Source organism: Vombatus ursinus, unplaced genomic scaffold (genome assembly GCF_900497805.2).
Source record: "Vombatus ursinus unplaced genomic scaffold, bare-nosed wombat genome assembly UNPS02014802.1, whole genome shotgun sequence".
Classification (NCBI taxonomy): Eukaryota; Metazoa; Chordata; class Mammalia; order Diprotodontia; family Vombatidae; genus Vombatus; species Vombatus ursinus.
The window spans coordinates 23,188,690-23,209,063 of NW_020954580.1; the positions used below are offsets into that span (position 1 = coordinate 23,188,690).

Here is a 20,374-nt window from a genome sequence, read left to right on the forward strand (position 1 = left end):
TGACTTGCAGGTGATTTGGATTTAAGTAAGGTAGAGTTGCAAAAAGTTGTCAGTCTCTCTTTCAGAGTTATCGAAGTCCAGAGGCAAGACAAAAGTCAAGATGACTGGCGATGGCCCGGCATGCAGTGGATGACCTTGGCATTTTCAATGTCTGACCAAGCTCTAAGCACTCCACAATGCCTGCTTCTATCGCTTTCATGGCCATTGGAACAAACTGTTCTCATCTACCCATTTCACTGAGGGAAGTCTTTACATGCTTGGGATAGACATTTCCCTAATTTATTGATGGCTCTGAGGCCTGTTGGTTACCCTCAACCTGGTTTAGCCCATCTGCTGAGATGGTTTTCACTGGGGTATGGCCACGGCCCATGCTCCAGCTTTTTGGAGCCACAAGTGAGAGCTGAGTGAAATGTGTATGAGCAGACTTGAAAAGGGCTTGCTAAACCCTCACACCAGAGGTACTAGTCCTCCTTGACCACCCCATACACCCTATGTAGACACTGCACAATATCTAGACTGCTTATTTAGCTACTGAATAAGAGAAGGCATGATCTCTCAATGATAGAAAGTAGGTAAGAAAAAAAATTCAAAGTAACATTTCACTCAATTATGGAAGACAGTATAAATCAAAACTGTGAATGAACATTCCATGTATTCAGAGAAAATAGATTTCAATTCATTTCCTACTTTTCAACTGGTACTACCATTAACAGAGATAAATTAGAAGAAGGGATGGATCTGAAGGAAAATGAGTTTTGTTTTTGACATTTTTTATCCTTCAAAAGGTATAGGGACCAAAAAGGCGAAATTCTATTATGGATATGATTCTCATCAACAAACTGGTAGAAAGGAGAACTTTTGGGAGTGACTGACCACTGCTTCCTTGAGTCTGTGATAGAGAAGGAAAGGAAAATTAGGCATAATCCAAAACACGTTCTAAATTTGGGGAAAGCAGATTTCAAAGGGTTCAAAGTAAATATAGGGAGAATTGGCATGGAATAAAATGCTACAAGGAAAATCAACTAAAAATACATAGGAAATTCTCAAGAATTAAATTCTGAAGACAAAAGTGCAAAACATTCTGATAAGGAAGAAAAATAGAAATGGCTGGAAGAAAATGGTTTGGATGGACCATGAACTAACACATTTAAATTTTAATTTTTTTGTATTTTTCTTTTTCTTTTCAATTTTATTTTCAGCTCAAATTTTCTTGATCTCACATCTCCTTCTCACACTGAAAAAAGCAAGAAAAACAAAAACTGTTACAAAAACTTATAGTCAAGCAAAACCAATTCTTGCCTTCGCTGTGTTTTTAAAAAATGCCTCAATCTCTACTCTGAGTCCATCACCTTTATCTAGAGTTGGGTAGCACGTTTCATCATGAGTCCTCTGGAACTCTGGGGTCGGTCATTATGTTGATCAGAGTTCCTTGCCTCAAAGTTGTGTGCCTTCAAATTACTGTTATTATAAAGATTGTTCTCCTGGTTCTGTTCACTTTGCATCAGTTCATACAAGTTTTCCCAGATTTCTTTGAAATCACACCCTTCATCATTTCTTACAATACAGGAGTATTCTATCCCATTCATATGGCATGACTTGTTCAGACATTCCCAATTGAAGGCCTTCGCCTCCTCCCCAGTTTCAAATTCTTTTCTACCACAAAAGAACTGCTATTATATTCTTGTATAAATGGGTTTTTTCCCATTTCTTTAATCTTTTTTGGGGAATAGACCCCGTAGTGTTATTACTGGCTCAAAGGGAATTCACAGTTTAACAATTTTCTGGGCATAGTGCCAAATGGCGTTGCAGATTGGCTGGACCAGTTCACAGCTTCATCAACTATAGAACTGTTTTCCCACAGCCTCTTAGCATGTATCATTTTCCTTTTTTGGTCAATTTTGCCAACCCAATGGATGTGTTGTGATATTTCAGAGTTGTCTTAATATATATGTGTGTGTGTGTGTGTGTGTGTGTGTGTGTGTGTGTGTGTGTGTGTGTGTGTGTGTGTGTGTGTGTGTGTGTGTATATATATATATATTTCTCTATTTATTAGTGATTTAAAGCATTTTTCACGTGGCTATTAATAGTTTGAATATCTCCCTCTGAAAACAGCCTATTCATATCCTTGACCATTTATTAATTGAAGGATGATTCTTATAAAATTGACTCAGTTGCCTATGTGGCTTAAAAATGAGACCTTTAATCAGAAAAACTTGATGCAAAGGATTTTTTTCTCCCAATCGTGGTTCTCTTTTAATTGGTTTTCTTCGTGCAAAAAACTTAATTTTATGTAACCAAAACTGTCCATTTTATCTTCTTTGAAACTCTCTATCTCTTATTTGGTCATGAATTCTTCTATTCTAGGTCTAAGATGTAATTTCTTCCATCTTCCTCTATTTGTGATGTCACCCTTCACATCTCAAATGTGTCTCCATTTGGAACTTGCCGTGATATATGGTATGAGACACTGATCTATAACTAGCGACTACTTTCCAGCTTTGCCAACAGTTTTTATTGACTAGTGAGTTTTTGCTTCAATAAGCGAGATTTTGGGGTTTATCAAACATTAAGCAACTGTACTCACTTGCCTCTACATTGTGTACCTAATCTGTTCTACTGATTAACCTATTTCTCATCTGGAACCAAAATGTTTCAATGATTATGGCTTTATAGTATAGTTTCAGATATGATACTGCTAGACCTCCTTCCTTCCACATTTTTTCATTAGTTTCTTGTTGAGATTCGAGACCTTTTGTTCTTCCAGATAAATTTTATTATATTTTTCTAGCTCTATAAAATAATCCTTCAGTAGTTTGATGGACAATATGCTGAACAAGTAAATTAATTTATACAGTACTGTCATTTTTATTATATTGACTCAGCCTACCCACTAGCAATTAATATTTCTTTAATTATTTAGATGTCTCTATTTGTGTAAAAGGTGCTTTATAACTGTGTTCATATAGTTCCTTGGTGTGTCTTGGCAAGCAGGCTCTCAAGTATTTTATGGTACCTCTATTCTAAGTAGAATTTCTATCACTTTTCACTGGATTTTGTTGTTAATGTACAAAATACTAGTAATTTGTGTTTTTTTTATATCTCAAACTTTTGTTGAAGTTGTTAATTCTTTCAGGTTTTTAGTTGACTCTAGAATTCTCTAAGTAAACCATCATATGCAAAAAGTGACCTTTTTTTCCTTCTGCCTATGCTTATTCCCTCAATTTCTTTTTCTTGTTTTCTTGCTATAAATAGAATTTCTAGCACTATTTGAATAGTAATGAGGATAATGGACATCCTTATTTTACCCGTGATATTACTGGAAAGATCTTTAGCTTATAGCTATTACAGATAATGCTGGTTCTTAGTTCAGATTGGTTTCTTAGATTATATGTATCACATCAAAGAATGCTCTGTTTATTCCTATGCTCATGTCTTTTGACATGAATGCATACTGTATTTTGCTAAAAGCTTTTCTGCATATATTGACATAATTATATGATTTTCATTGTTTTAGTTAATGATATGGTCGATTATGTTGATAGTTTTTCTAATATTGAACCAGCCCTGCAATGGTGATATAAATATAGCCAGGTCATAGAGTATAATCTTTGTAATGTGTTGCCTTTGTCTTCTTATTGATGTTTTATTTTAAAAAATTTAAATTAATATTCATTAGAAATTTCAGTCTGTGGTTTTCTTTCTCCCCTAATGCATTAAACTTGTTTTTAAAGAATTTAGATGTTATGCCATTTGGGATATATATAACTAGTATTGATATTAGTTTATTGTCTCTAGTACCTTTTAGCAAAATATATTTCTCCTGTTTATCTCTTTTAACTGGGTCTGATTTTTCTGCTACTTTGTCTGAGGCCATGACTGCTAGCCTTACCTTTTTTATTTCAGTTGAAGCACATTAGATTCTGCTCCATCTCCTTATTTTAACTCAGTATTTTAATATTTCAAATGTCTTTCTTTTAGATACTATGTTGTTGGATTCTAGTATTTAATCTATTCTGCTATCCTTTGCCACCTTATGGGTAAGTTCATCCCATTTAGTTCTGATCACCAATTCTGTATTTCCTTCCATCCTATTCTGTTATGTTTTTCCCTGTCTTTGTTTCTTATCCCCTCTTTAAGAGTATTTTGCTTCTGACTAATCCCTTTCTTAATTCATCTACATTCTCATTCCCCCACCTTTCCCTTAAACTATTTCTTTGCTGTTTTCCTTTTGGGCGAAATGTATTTCTGTACCCAACTCTGTGTGTGTGTGTGTGTGTGTGTGTGTGTGTGTGTGTGTGTGTGCGTGTGCGCGTGCGCGTGTGTGTGTTCTTCCCTTCTTTGACCACTTCTGATGACAGTGAAGTTCAGACCTTACTTGCTCCTCTTAACACTCTTTTTCCTTTTTTTAACAGACTTTTGCTTATCTACTCCAGTTATGTAAGATAATTTTTGCCATTTTTTTCTTTCCCTTCTCTGTCCCTCCCCCTCTTGAGTGTAATTTTCTTCCTCTTTCTTTCTATTCTTCTTTTAAGATCTTTCTATTCTTCTTTTAAGACAACAGAATCACTCTCAGGCCATCTGTCTAATTAGACTCCCTTTATGATCCCTGAGGATCCTGGAGTTCTGAGGGGATACATGTATCATCTGTCTCTATAAGAATGTAAACTGTTTTACCCCTTAATTCATATTTATCTCATTTATATTTACCTTTTTAGGCTTCTCTTGACTTGTGTTTGTATGTCAAATTTCCTATTCGGATCTGGTCTTTTCAGCAGGAATTCTAGGAATTTCTACATTTCATTAAAGGTTCATTTTTCCCCCTGTAGGATTATATTTATTTTTTTCTGGGTAAATTATTCTTGGTTATAAGACTCGATCTTTAGACTTTGCTGCCGTGGCACAGTGGATAGAGGACTGGGCCTTGAGTCAGGAAGAGCTGAGTTCAAATCTGGTCTCAGATTTTTACTAGCTGTGTGACCCTGGGCAAGTCCCTTAACATGTGACTACCTCAGCTTCTTCAATTATAAAATGGGGATAATAATATCACCCACCTCCAGAGTTGTAGTGAGGATCAATTGAGATATTTGTGAAGCACTTAGCACAGTGCCTAGCACATAGAGGGTGCTTTATAAATGCTTGCTTGATTTGGAACTATGCCCAAACTGTGTATACCCTTTGACCCAGTAATACCACTGCTAGGTCTGTATCCCAAAGAGATCATAAAAAAGGGAAAAGGACCTATATGTAAAAAATATTTACAGCAGCTCTTTTTGTGGTGGCAAAGAACTGGAAATTGAGGGGATGCTCATCAATTGGGGAATGGCTGAACAAGTTGTGGTATATGAATGTAATAGAACACTATTGTTCCATAAGAAATGGTGAGCAGGTAGACTTCAGAAAAATCTGGAAAGACTTGTATGGACTGATGCTGAGTGAAATGAGCAGAACAAGGAGAATGTTGTACACAGTAACAGCCACACTGTGCAATGACTAACTTTGATAGACTTAGCTCTTCTCAGCAATGCAAGGATCTAAGACATCTCTAAAAGTCTCATGATAGAAAATACCATCCACATCCAGAGAAAGAACTATGGAGTTTAAATGCAGATCGAAGCACACTATTTGCTCTTTTCTTTTTCTTCTGTTTTGTTTTGTTTCTTCTTTCTTGTGGTTCCTCCTATTGGTTCTAATTCTTTTCTACAATATGACTAATGTGAAAGTATGTTTAATAGGAATGTATATGTAGAGCCTATATCAGATTACATGCCGTCTTGGGGAGGGAGGGGGAGAAAATTTAAAACTCAAAAGCTTATGGAAGTGAATGTTGAAAACTAAAAATAAGTTAAAATTAATAAAATTTTAAAAAAAAGAAATGATGAGCAGGCGGACTTCAGAAAAACCTGGAAAGACTTAAATGAACTGATGCTGAGTGAAGTGAACAGAACCAGGAGAACATTGTACATGGTAACAGCAACACTGTGCGATAATCAACTATGATTGAATCAACTCTTCTCAGCAATACAATGATCCAAGAAACAAAAAAAGACTTATGATGGAAAATGCTATCCACATCTTGAGAAAGAACTGAGAGAGTCTGAATGCAGATCAAAGCATACTATTTTCACTTTTAGTGTTTTTTTCCTTTTGTTCTGTTTCTTCTTTCACAACATGATTAATATTGAAATATGTTTAACATGATTGCACATGTATAACCTGTATCAGATTGCTTGCCATCTTGGGGAGGGAGAGAGGGAGGGAAAAAAAATTTGGAATTCAAAATCTTATAAAAAATGAATGTTGAAAATTGTCTTTACCTGTAACTGGAAAAAATAAAATACTATTTACATTTTTAAAAAATGCTTCCTTGCTTCTGGAATATCACATTGTAAGTTCTCCACTCTTTTAAAGTGGTGGCTGCTATAACTGCTGTGATCTCAACTCTGGTGTGGCCCTTGGTACTTTCTTTCCTTCTGGCTTCTTGCAATACTCTCTCTGACCTAGAAGTTCTGGATTTTGGGGTTTCTTTCAGGAATTCTTTCAATTTCTACTTTTAATTTCTATTTTGCCCTCATGTTCCAAGAGATCTAGCAGTTTTCCTTCATGATTTCATGAAATATGTTGTCTAATCCCTGTTTTTTTCAGTCATGGCTTTCAGAAGTCCAGTGATTTGATTCTTAAATTATCTTTCCTCGATCTATTTTCTAGTTCATTCATTTATTTATTTTGCCATGAGATAACTTATATTTTCTTCTGTTTTTTTTCAGTCTTTTGACCTTATTTTAATATTTCTTCATGTCTCATGGCAGCTTTAGTTTCTATTTGGTCCACTTGAATATTCAATAACCTATTTTCTTGGCTAAGGTTTTGTATCTCATTTCAAGTTATTGATTCTCTTTCTGTAACTTTCTTCTGGAGTTCTCACTGCTTTTCTCATTCTTTTCTCTACCACTCTCATTTTATTGTTAAAATAATTTAGTTCTTTTTAAAAACTCTCATTTTAACACTTACAGGAATTCTAGTTGGACTTGTGCTCAAACTTTGCTTATACATATTTTCACATCATTCTCTTTTTTTGGCAGTTTCTGTCCTGCATTTATTTGTTGCCATAATAGCTTGTTATGGTAGGGTTTTTTTTAATTTGTTCATTTATCCAGCCTACTTTTTTATTTTATCTTAGAGCCAGGTTCTATACACATCTGGAAACAATATCTGGGCTGAGCTTCTGTCCTCTTGAGGCCTTCTGCTGTTGTCTTGGAGTACTGATTATTGCATTATTCCAGGACTTCAAGGATAGTTCAGGCAAGGGACCTCCAAATTTTCATACTCCCAATACGATCAATTCTAGGACAAAATCTGCTCACTATCCTGCTGTCTGCACATCAAGTTCCTGACTCAGGTTTGGGTCTGAGCAAGATTTCTTGTCAGCTTGTCCTAAAGTTCTAAGTTTGGAAGTTTCAGTAGACTGCTGCTAGACTCAGTCACTATTAGTTCACTGGGAGGCTCTGCAGGTTCATTGTAACTGAACTGCAGGCTCCCCATTGGTATAGTATTCCTGACCTCATTATTCCACTGCAGGCTTCAGCCTTAGCTAGAGGACAGAACTGAGTCCTTGCTCTGCTTTTCTGATTAAAGCCACACAGCTACTGTTTCCTTCTAAACTTGCTTTTTGTTTGGTACTTATCTAGGGCCCATGACTGTAACTATAATTCTCTGTACTCCTAGGCACAGGACCCTCCCTTATTCTGCCCTGGATCTATGACCCAGAACTAGGTAGTTAAGTGACACAGCTGCCAGATGGCACCAATTCCTGCAACCTGTGCTACTTCAGAGATGCCCCTGGGACTTTTTCCTCCTGCAGGGCCAAGTCTTGGCTCTCTGGATGAGTTCCTGGGTGCTTTAATCCTCCACACAGTATGTTACTGACCAGACTTGTTCCCTAATATCTGCAGACTTCCCTGTTTATCTAAGCCAACCTGGGCTGGAAAAATGGCTCAGGGATTTTTTTCTGGCATCTGCTGATCAGAATTCAGTTTGGTGTATTTTCTAGATGGCTGTCCAGAAGGTATAGTGGGGAGGATGGGCTATACTTCCACTCTATTACTCTGACTCCACCTACTGAGGCACTCTCAATTTAGATTTAAAAAGATATATATGGAAGACGGAAGCCATGATAAACACCCAAAGCATGGCATAATCTTACAAAAATTGCATCATGAGAGCTAAATCTCAGACTAAGGTGAGGCTGGTAAGGAAAGTGAAGGACAATCAAATGGTTTGGGTTTTGGGTTTTTTTAGCTGTAACAGTAAAGTACATTCAAGAAGGAACTGGTTTTGATGGCTATTGGGGTGGGCAGGACAAGTGTAACTAACAACTGAAAACAGGCATAGCTACTTAATTCTTATTTTGCATCTGTTTTTTTTTATTTGTAAGATAACCCCTATATGAGAAATAAGAGGGTAAAAATAGTTAATATGGAGATGATCCTCAGGATGATAAAGGAGATAGCTGCCTCTGACGAATTCTAGGAACCTTGCCCAGATGAATTACATCCTCAGAGAATAAAAGAACTGGTGGATGTGATTACTGAATTGTCAATGATATTGAAAGATTATGGCAAACAGGTAAGGTATCAGAGGGCTAGAGACAGGCAAATATTCTTCTTACTTTCATAAAAGAGATGAGAATTGTGGGGCAGTGAGTTTGATTTCATTCCTGGGAAAATTCTTGCATATATTAAGAGGATTAGTGAACATCCAGAAAAGGAAGAAAAGGATTCATAAAAGCCAGCATGCATTCATCAAGAAAAGGTCATGTAACATTAATCTTATTTACTTCTTGAAAGGTTATAAACTTGGCAGCTCAAGGGGAATACTATGGATTTAGTTTACCAAAATTTTAGAGAAGTTGCTTGATCAAGCATCTCAAGTTATTCTTGTGGAAAAGATGAAGAAGTGTGGGTTATATTACAAGTAGGATAGGTTCAGAATTGGTTGAATGGATGGACTCAAAACAGCAGTCATTAACATTTCCATTTCACTTGGAAGGAGATCTCTAGTGAAGTTCCCCAGAGACCTCTACTAGCTTTATGCTGTTTAACATTATAATCAATGACTTAGTATCTTTGTCAAACCTGCAGACAACACAAAGTCAGGATGGGTAGTCAACATACTGGATAACCTAGTCAGGATCACAAAGGATCTGAACAGGCTAGAGTACTATGCTGAATCTAGTGAGGTAAAGTTGTATATGGATAAATGTAAAGTTTTATCCTTGGGTTTAAGAAATCAATTTCACAAGTATAAGATAGGGGAGGTATGGTTAGCCAGTAATTTGTCTGAGTGAACTTCATGCTCAGCAGGACTCAACAGTGAAAATGGCAGTTATAAAAGCTAAAACATTCTGCATTGAGAGTCAAAGCTTCCAAAAACAAGAAGATGACAGCTGTACTGTGCCTTGGCTTGAGAACATCCAGAAAATTGTGTTCTGAGCATCACGTTTTAAGAGAGGCATTGATAAGCTGCAAAGCATCCATCAGAGAATGGTAAAGAGCTTTGAGTCCCTGCCACATGAGGATCAGGTAAGTAACTGGGATGTTTAGCCATGATAGCTTTCTTAAGTACCTAAAAGATAGTCATATGGAAAAAGGATAAAATATGTTCTATTTGGACCCAGAAGACAGAACTAGGATTAATGGTTAAAAGTTGCAAAGAAGGAAATTTAAATTTGATATAAGACTAAAATGCCTAACCATTAGAGATATTAAAAATAGGATGGCTTGCTTCAGGAGGTTATAGGTTCCCTTTCAATGGAGATCTTCCAGCAAAGGTGGTATGTCTACTTGTAAGGTATAATGTAGTGAAGTCTTTTTTCAGGTATGGGTTGGACTAGATGGTTTCCTTTAATTCAGAAATTCTCTGAAAATCAGCATATTACAGAATCATAGAAACCACGAGAAGAATGAGGTTCAAAAAGGAAGGGGTGATTTATAACAATGAAATAGGTCACTTGGAACCTAAACTGTCCTTGCCCTGAGGGAACTTACAATCCATTTTGAAGAAAAGACAGAAAATATCAAGTTTACTTTGTTTATAAACAAAATATTTCAAACAGAATCTACAGGTACAGAGAAAAAGTACACTTTGACAATAATGTCATCAGGATTCTCCCTGGATTTAGGTTAGGAAGGTTTTCACCTACCTGACAATTCCGTAGACGATGAGCCCATGTAGGTGTATGTGGAAGAAGTGGTTGCAGAGGGACAGGAAAAGGGTCGTCAGCTATTCTGAAAGGACAACATACGTATCAATGACAAGGATAAAAACATTTAAAATACTTGGCATTGCTTTGCTAGAGTCAGAGTCCTAAACACTAAGACAACAGATGAAGTTTTATAAATCATTGTTAAAAATACACTGTATAAAGGAATTTTACAGGTTGCCTACAGGGTTTTTTTTGAGTGATTGTATATAATTGATGTAAAGTTACACATTTTAAGTTTGCTAACATCTTCATCTCCCTAAATATTGAGTTTGACAAAATATTCTTTTTTAATACAACCTGCAGTCATTGCAAAATCAGCTATATTACATATTTGGTTCCTTCACTTATTATTTAGTGCAAATCAGTTAACGAAACCTTTTTATTTGATTTCACGAGTATTAAGAGAATTCTATCTAATTCTTCAAATCAGTGTTATTTTGGTAGTAAGGGTAGAAACAAGTATGATTTTCTTAACCAGAAAACTGTTTGAGAAGACAAAAACAAAACAAAAAGATATAAAGTATAAAAGTCATATCATAGAGTAACATGAGCAATGGCATTTTAAGGTAAGAAATTAGTAACTTTTCTTTCTGAACGCTTATTAGCAATCAATTCTTTTTATATTTCCTCAACAGAAAATAGCCAGGTGGCAATAATGAAAAAAGAAGCATTGGGCACCTGCACCTTCTGAAACAGTCTTATGTTTCCAGCATACCTTTAAATTAAATCAAGACTTACATATTTAATAATGAATGATTTACTAAACTTTTCTATATTAGGTCATCTTAGAAAACAAATAATTTGGAAAAGATGTCCGTGGTGCTAGATGAGTTCTTCTTTCCCTATTGACCTACCTAGTTGCTGTCTTTTTAGGCAAGGAGAGGGATGCTTGTGGATGAAGAATATAACTACTGGTATTGTCTGCTATAGCAGCCACTGCTACAGTCTGTAAGTGTCCATCAGTGGTATTCTCTTCTGAAATATCTTAATAACAACAACACAAAATAATCTTGTTTAATAACATCAAAGGAATGTAGATAACTGTAATTTTTCTCTCTTTTGGAAAAGCAAGAATTGTAGCTAAGATAAAGGTGGCAAAACTAAAAATACTTCATCGAGAATTTTATAAAACAATTTGTTTTTAAAAGTTATAATACTATCACTTTGTATTTATGTTTTAGGTTCAAATTGAGAAACCAAGACATGAACAAAGAAAAAGCAGAAATAGTTGTGGCAACTATCATTTCACAGTGTCATAATAATACTTAAAGTACACATTTTTTGTACATGTCTTCATAATGTCTTACTTTTAAAAAGTTCCCTTCATAAAGTATGTTGCGATTGCTAACCTAGATCACGAATTAGCAGAAATGTCATCATAATGCTACCCTACCATAAAATATTATTAAAGTAGCAAAGAAGTAGAGCTACAATGCTACAAGACAAGGGGATAAAGAAGTAGGAAAACATGAAGTTAGGAGGGAAAGAAAAAATGCTTATTAATTGAAAAAAGTTTAATTAAAAACATTAGTGAAAACAAGAAACATCACTATGAGTGATCTAAAATGGAGAACTGAGAAAGTGCAAAGGAAGTGCAGAATAAAAAGGGGAAAAGCATAAAGCCCCCTTTCAGCAACTAGAGGATAATGGAGGGTAGAAAGTGCCAGGAGCAGAGAGAAAACAAGAATAGTGGGGAGAAAAAAGGTATGAGTATACAAGTATCTATCCAGAAACAAATGCAACACTCCTCCAGTAGCTGTTAGCTCTATGTCTTGTTATTAGCATTATTATTAATATTACTACTGTTATTATTAAAAAGAATTTATTTTATGCTCACTGGTCCTTTGGGGAGGAAGCAGGAGTCAACCAGCTTCACAGAATTCCAAACTGAAATAGACAGCTAACCTAGACAGGGGTTGGAAAATGAACTTGAAATTTATTTGGGCCAAGCATCTTTATCTAGTTAATTTTCACAATCCTACCTGAAGAAATCAATTTTAACATTGACTTCACTGAGATGATTTTCTGAAATACATGATTGATCATAAAAAACACCCTCAACTGCCCCAAACAGTATTCATGTTACTCACCCTGAGGACTGGTCACATCTAGGAGCTGCCCCTGAGGAATAATAACTTGTGCCATTCCTGTCTGAGTGGATGGGATTACATGAAGCACCTGTCCATTTTCTGATGGACTAGTAACAATCATCTTGAAAATATGAAAGAAAAAAAATCAATGTATATTCCTATACTTGTTTAATAAAATTATCTTTTTATCAGTCACTTGTATTCTACCTATACAAGATCTTTCATGTGCCCCCTCTGCATCACACATACTACCTACTACCTTAGTTCTGGGTGCCAATATTTCTAATCTCATCTGCACTATTATAACAGCATCCAATGTCTCCTCCAATCGTTCCACAGCTAGAAGTCTTCCTAAACCAAAATCTGATTATACCCCTCCCCTGCTCAAAATCCCCAAGGGCTCCCCACTGTCTATAGCAGAGGTTCTTAACTTTTTTGAGTGTGTCACAGACCTCCAGCAGTCTGGTGAAATATATGCACCCCTTCTTAAAATAATCTTTTTAAAAGCATAAAATACATAGGGCTGAATTATGTAAACTTATTATTTTAACATTTTGACAATTACATAAAATAATTGTCAAAATATTAAAATAACAAGCTTACATAATCCAGGTTAAGAATTCTCAGTTTAAAGAATAAAACACAAACTTCACAACCTGATACTTGTGGTCCTCCACCATTTGCTTCTAACATACCTTTCCAGATTTACTTCATTTTACTCCACTTCAATGTCCCAGCCAAACTGAATTAGTACCTGCTACTCCATTTCACCCTGCTCTTTCACCTTGTTATACATACTCCATTCCTAGAGCACATTCCCTCATGTCTGCTTGTTTAAATTACTCCCACAGGCCCGGCGTGGGCCACCGCCTCCATAAAACCATCTCTGATTTTTTGATGCAATTTAATTCTCCCTCCCATTTTTTACAGCACTTTGTCTAGACCCATGTCCTATCTTATAGCACACTTATTTGTCTAAGTCAGATACTTCACATTAGAGCATAAGATCTTTGAAAACAGAAACTGTCATCTTTGGCTACTTAGCATAACAGTTTGTACACAGAAGGCACTTGATGAGTTTAGTTGAATCTCTTTAATGTATTTATTATGCATGAAATTTCCTCCACTAAAATCTTAATTCATTGCCTAATTTTGGTATATGGTATTTTTTAAAGGTAATCAGAAAAATTCAAGTTTTGACAGGTCCTACCAAGCAGAAAAGGCTTTGAGTATAGATCTACTAATCAACTGTGTACCTGTTGTCTAAGGATGAGTTTAGCAAACTTTGGAGAGGCTCCTCAACAGATTGGCCACTGGATGATACATTTTTCAGCCACAGAAATTCTTCAATATCATTTACTAACAGTGAAGTCAATGTTAAAATTGATTTCTTCAGGTAGGATTGTGAAAAGTAACTAGATAAAGATGCTTGGCCCAAATAAATTTCAATACCATTTACTCTCTGCATTGGAAAAGGGAATATCTACGCCAATGAAATTGTAGATTTTTAAAGTACTTAATCATATGGGACCTAATTATTTTAAAAAATCTAAACAAATAATTTGGCCAAAGATAAAATTTTTAATGCTCTTTGAGTTATGACATACTTTTGCCCTATCTGACAAGTGTGGTTATGCAGTTACTTGTCTGACACTCTTAATATGGCTTAATTGCTATTACCCAAGAGTCGTTACTTTCATATCCTTCCTTTCCCAGTAGGTCTCTTTTTTGCATCCCTGCCTCTAGGTGGCAGGAGATACTATGTAAATTGCAAATAACCCACTAGTCATTGCTCCTACTTGTTTTCATGGACTTCCCTTTGTAAATAGCAGAGCAATACGTAAACACTGCAGATACTCCACACTTTGAAAAGTTCTTCTAATATTGGTATTTCTGACTTGATGAGGGGTAGGGGAGAGGCAATGGAAATGGAATAATACAGTTATAAATATTTCACAGACAGAATTTAAGCCTAATAATTTTCTTAGATAAACCTGGACAGCATGGCATGGCGACAAAGTCCTGGATTGGGAATTAGTGGACCTGGGCTCAAGTTTGAGCTCTGTTACTGTGTGATTTCAAGCAAGTTGTCTTAATTTCTCTGAACCTCTAGTTCCTCATATATAAAATGAGGATCATATTTGTATATTATACATCAGGATTGTCATGACAATCCAAAATATCAAGGTGAGTTATTGTTATTGATCTCATTGTTACTACTACTACAGGTCTATTTACCCTCGCTACTGTAATACAGCCAGTATGGCAAGTTTTGATGCTGTCACTTACATAAAATAAACACTGCTGGTCACTGACAAGGAACAAAGAATGGCATAACCATCTGCATCTGGAGTCAGGAAGATGTGAATTGAATCCTGATCTCAGACCCTTATTAGCTGTGTGACCCTAGGCAAATCACTGTCTGCTTCAGTTCTCTCATTTGTAAAATGGAAATAATAGCACCTATCTTCCAGGGCTGTTGTGAGGACAAAACGAGCTATCTGTGAAGTGCTTTGCAAAGCCGCAGATACTATCTGAATGCTAGCTAGCATTGTTATCTCTTTTACTCCTTCTTAGCAATACTTTGCAAGTATCAAATAACATACATGATTTCTTCTATATTAGACAATAAGAACGTTGAGACTTCTCCTAAATCTGATATAACAAACAATGAAAGATTATACGAGAGAGAGAGGTTATGGATAATGATTTAAGAGCCTGATCTTTCCCACACTCGGAAGCACTGCCCAAGTAGAGAAACAAGTTTCCTCTGCACTTATTCCCTTTACTTTTACTTACTACCTAACCTTGGAAAAGTAATTTGATCTCTCTGAGCATTTTTTTCTTCATCTGTAAAATGAGAAGGCTGCCTACACGCTTTCTAAATTTTCTTCCAGATCTAAATCTATGACACTATGATTCTTAGCTCTAAATCCTATGACCCTAAACAACAGAACCTATGCCATAAACTCACTGGGAATACAATAAATAATTTTTGACTACAGTGATACAGTTCTACAAATTTAGCTGGCTAGCACAACTATTTTACTACGAAAGTCAATACAATTCTTGCCCTTGTTATTTAGAGACAATGTGAGGTATTGGGATGAGTACTGAATTTCAAATCAGAGGAAGGACCACTGCCACTTACCACCTGTGTTTGGGGTTTTTGGAGGAAGTTTAACGATTAGCCCATGCCATTTAGGATGACTGGCCTTAGCTTTTTGCTTTTCATTATCCTCGGCCTCCACCCCTCCCCCCCGCCCCTGCTTTTTCCTCGAAAAGCTACACAGAAGGCAAAGTATCACTTCTGTTACAAGTTCAAGTTGCCCAGCTCCTTGGCCCAGTAATTCTGGGCAAGTTACTCCCTTCTCTGGGTCTGTAACATGATGGGGCTGGACTAGATGACAGTACAAGGTCTCTTCCAGTTCTAAACCTACGATCCTATGCATCATTCTACTTGGGACAAACCAAGGGACTAAACCATGAGTTAACCTATAGTCTTCAATTTAGTGGTCTTGTCCTATTCCAATCTGTGGCCTTACTGATATATGTACTTCCTTTAGCAATGGAGAGCATAACCTATCCATGCCTGCTCACCCTCATGTAGGTTTTCCATAGGGTGTCTACTCAAAGTGCTGGGGGCCTTCCTCATATTATTTTTCAAACATGAGCTGTCAATTATCCCTTACTTTTACTACATGACCGGTTCATCTTTTTTGAAAACACATTTCTTTAGAGACATACCCTATATAATTCTTCCCAATTGCTTGTTCATAATGTGTTACCACCTATTCATGCCCTCCATGTGCCTCCCTATTGCTCGTGGGATCCTTAATCTCACTTCTTTAGAGACTGTAATATTTTTTGACTCACAGTCCCATATCACTGCTGGGAGAACAGTGATCTTAACAAAATGGGTCTCTGCTTTTGGGAGAAGTTTTTGGTCATTGAAATAATTTTGCAATATCCCAAAGACAACTCAATTCTTCTCTCTTCCTCCTATTCAATTCTCAGCTCAGCTCACGGTTCACTTTCAGTCTCTCCAAGACCTACCAACACACATATTATCTGGGTCAATAATGTTCTCATGGTGCCTTTGTGGTGGGTAGGCAATAAAGTTGGATTTTTTCCCATGCTTTTTATATCTTCTTCAAGTGACTTGTAAAACAATCCTGTAATGCCTTCAAAATTCTGTCACCTTCAGTGCAGACTTCCTCTGAGCACATCTCCTTTCTTTAATGCTATTTCAACTTCAGCTGGGACTGCGATGTTAAACAGTCAAATTAAATTACTGCCTGATGGCAAAATGAGTTTACTATTAAAAATCTTTACATATCTTTTTAACCTTTCATTTGTTATACTCTCCTTCCAATTTCATTCTTAACTGACTTCACAATAGCTTTGTTTAGTTGACTATCTTGCCAAGCTTTCTTTATGTTTTTTTTTCCTACTACTTCTGTGCAGATAAGGCAATACTGTTCATAATCTCCAACTCATCCTCTGTAAAATTTTCTAAATAAGTTTGTATTATAGACAAGTGTTTGCTTTAGTTAACTGTGCTTGACCAGTAGATCAAACGTTTGCTGACTAAGGCAGTTTTTAGATTGTCTCCCTGCTTTGGCAGCTAGTTTACATGTTAAATTTCTATATAAAATTGTTACAATAAGTGTAGAGGTCCTTCCTTCTATTGATTTCCTTTTTTTGTGGTGTTAAAAAGTCACTATTTCCCATGTCTTCCACTCTTCTTGAGAGTATTGGTGATATACAGGCATTATACTTCTGTGTAGTCTCTAAGTCTTTGGCCTCTCATCCTTCCTCCCGAACCATATTTTCCAACGATTTTTTGGTGACATCATCTATTCCAACCTTTGTACTTATGTCATTGAGTGTAATGCAAACATATGCTTATTTATTTGTAAAATTTAAGTTCTTTGTAAAATTTCTCTACCTCCTCATTCTCTGCAACAGATATTGGTGCAAAAGCTGCAATTTTCATGGTGGTCTTTCTGAAAATACTTATCATGAATCCTATAATTTGAAATGACACAGTCCATGAAATATTTCTTAACGCCTTTGTGAATGAAGCTCCACATCATGTGGCTTACCTCCACACCATGATAGCACTGTTAACACAGACCTATGCTAAACCTTTTCCTATCACTGATTCATCCCTATCAAAATCCTCCAATAATTCCCGGTAGGCTAACACACACACACACACACACACACACACACACACCCCTATATGAATATATGTATATACACACACACACACACACATATAAATTATACATTCCTTTTAAAGTTTTTCACTTTTTCTTCTCATGAGCATTGCCTCTGAACTTTAATAATCTTAAGAATTATGGTTATAGAGCTGGAGGGAATGAAAGAGGAGGTCTAGTCCAACCTCAGGCTTAGAGAAGTTAAGTTACTTGCCCAAATTTGTAAAGGTAGTAAAGAAAGTCAGGAATCAATACCAGGTCCTCTGACTCTGAAACCAGAGCTTTTAAGATAATATACAGTTGTTCATTTTATTCTTTCTCCTACTTATTTCCAACCTTTCTTCCATATTCTTCACATTCCACATGAAACAATTCTTTAAGCCACTGGATCATAAGGTCTATTAAAGAGGGACTGTGTTTTCTTCAATTTTCTAGCTTTCTCAGCACTTGCTACAATACAATGCACACAGAAGGCACTTAAAAAATGTTTGTGGAATTAATAAAGTCCTTCCTTCATGTTTATCAGCCCATCATCTTATTAGCTGCCAGCTACAGTTTGAAATGTCTAAACCCATTTGCTATAGGAATTCTAATAGCAATTATTGAGTTGGGAGGTATAACTGCTTATTCCAAGGAAAACTAACGAAAAGTGCTCCTTTCAATGATAGTCTATCACTATTATTTTTAATTTTGTAGTTGATGAAACTTGCCTTACTAACAGAAATAGCTTCTGGTACATCCTAGTTTTGAACAAATATCAATTGATGAAAAGTGTAACATAATGCAATATTTACTAACAGAACTCCCTGGGTAAGTAACTTCCTCCCCCGGGTCCATTTCATCATTTCATCACCTATAAAACAAGGGTGGGAGATGAATGATCTCCAAGGTCCCTCTGAGCTTTAAATCCTGTGGTCCTAAAAAACTGAAATTTAATCGGAGAATATATTTAATATCAGCTCCATACTGTCATTTATTGGTAATTAGTATTTAACCTCATCCCTACTATCCTTTGTTGGAAAGGTTAAGATCTGAAAGGCAAGGCTGTTTACCTTACAATTTATCACACTTTGTGAAACATCATGAGTCCTGGATTGTTTTCAGATATACTCACCATCTGTGTATTATAATCCCCTACTGACTGAAGCTCATACTGAATAGGATGCCCATTTTGGTCAACTAGATGGAACTGCTCTGTGGAAAGAGACTGTGGCTGTGACAGCTGGACTGGTACATGCTGTGATGGGGGTGAATTATCTGCTACACCAACTGTGATGGGCAAAACTGCAGAAGAATCATTTTGTCCAAAGGAAGGATCCCTGGAATCCATGCAGGTTAGATGCTTTTGCATAGGAAAAACAAAATACCACTTCAATCCTCCTGAAATATACTGTTTCACAAAAATCCCATACCAACCCAACAACAAATAAATCAATTTCAAACACACTGTATTTTATTATGCAATTGTCACTTTATCTTTCTCAAAAGGTACATTAAGGTAATGATTTTGATATGTTGTACTGTGAAAGGCAGGTGCCTAAGTCTATGAGAAAAGATATACAGGTATAGTTGTGAGTTTACTATATTGTAATCCCATTCATCAGATAACATAACTACTTCATTTAATAAATTTGTTAACTCCTGCCTCCTCAGTAATTTTACATATCTTCTCCTATTCAGTTAAGAACAACATGCTCATTTTTAAAGATCTCGGCTTCTCCAAAGTGCTAAAAAAGAGTGTGTGAACAGAGAGCTACATGTTGTACTCCTACAGAATTTTCTGTCCTACACACTCTCTTCAGTTAAGCCATCATTTTTATTAAGATTGAGTACTGCATGAAACATAAAAATAACCCTAGCTAGCTTACATTCAGTTTATAAATAATTTGATCAAAAGATTGTCACTATTTCTCCATGCAATTTAAATACTTTAATGCATAATTTTATGTAATTTTCATTTCTATTGATCATAATTTAGAGCTATAAGGGACCTTAAGTTTCATCCAGTCCAGCCCTTTTACTTTTATATGTGAGAAACTGATCACAAGTAATCAAGCAGCAGACCTAGGATTCCAACCCAGGGCCTGTGACTTGAAATCAAGCATTCTTTTCACTGTCTCCCTTAATATCATCTCTCTAACTTTAATAATTAAATTCAGTGAGTTTTCCAGGAAATACCTTATGAAGGTATATAACATTTTTATGCTGTTATTGCTGAATAAATGAAATATAACTTATTTCTTAGGCAAGTAAAGTCACTATATATATAGCAGGCTATTTTCCCCTCAGAATGAAAATAAGCTGCAAAGAAAGTGATTTTTCAGTCTAACTCCCACCTGAAACACCTGAGCATCTCTTTCTGACTCTTCGGTGTTATTACAGTTGACTACTAATAAATCATGAGATTGTTCCATCTTGGCATCATGGCCAGTTCCATTTTCTTCCATTAAAAGACAGCTGAAAGAGTCCAAATCAAAGTAAATTAAAGTATTTTAAATGACTTTTTAAAAAATACTTAACCTCCCCACCCACAACTCTAAATTAGTAACACTGTTTCCATTTCACAGGAAATTTAAGATTTGATTGAATAATTTGTCCACACCAACTGAATACTCAAGGGCAAATGTTAGTACTGTGTAATTCCTACATCCTTAGGTCACAATTACCCTGGCTTTCAAGGATGCTAAGGAAAGAAATTTACAATACATTATTTTTTTCCAAACCATTTTTTTCTTTTTTTCATTTTATAGATTGTTGAGTCTAGAATAAAGAAAGTGGCTTTACTTTGCATTTAGGCA

The 20,374-nt window shown here is 35.9% G+C and overlaps 1 protein-coding gene across 3 annotated transcripts in view; it reads right to left on the minus strand.

Moving 5' to 3' along the window:
• The window catches only part of CARF (calcium responsive transcription factor), a 52,221-nt gene that overhangs the window by 22,423 nt on the left and 9,424 nt on the right, over positions 1-20,374 (minus strand). For all 3 annotated transcript variants that reach the window (XM_027873898.1, XM_027873896.1, XM_027873897.1), the window contains 5 exons: positions 19,913-20,033; positions 18,691-18,918; positions 12,352-12,472; positions 11,116-11,245; positions 10,199-10,283 (listed from right to left, as the gene is read on the minus strand). In XM_027873898.1, the coding sequence (XP_027729699.1) occupies positions 10,199-10,283; positions 11,116-11,245; positions 12,352-12,472; positions 18,691-18,918; positions 19,913-20,023 (675 nt within the window). In that variant the 5' untranslated portion in view covers positions 20,024-20,033. The remainder of the gene's footprint in view (positions 1-10,198; positions 10,284-11,115; positions 11,246-12,351; positions 12,473-18,690; positions 18,919-19,912; positions 20,034-20,374) is intronic.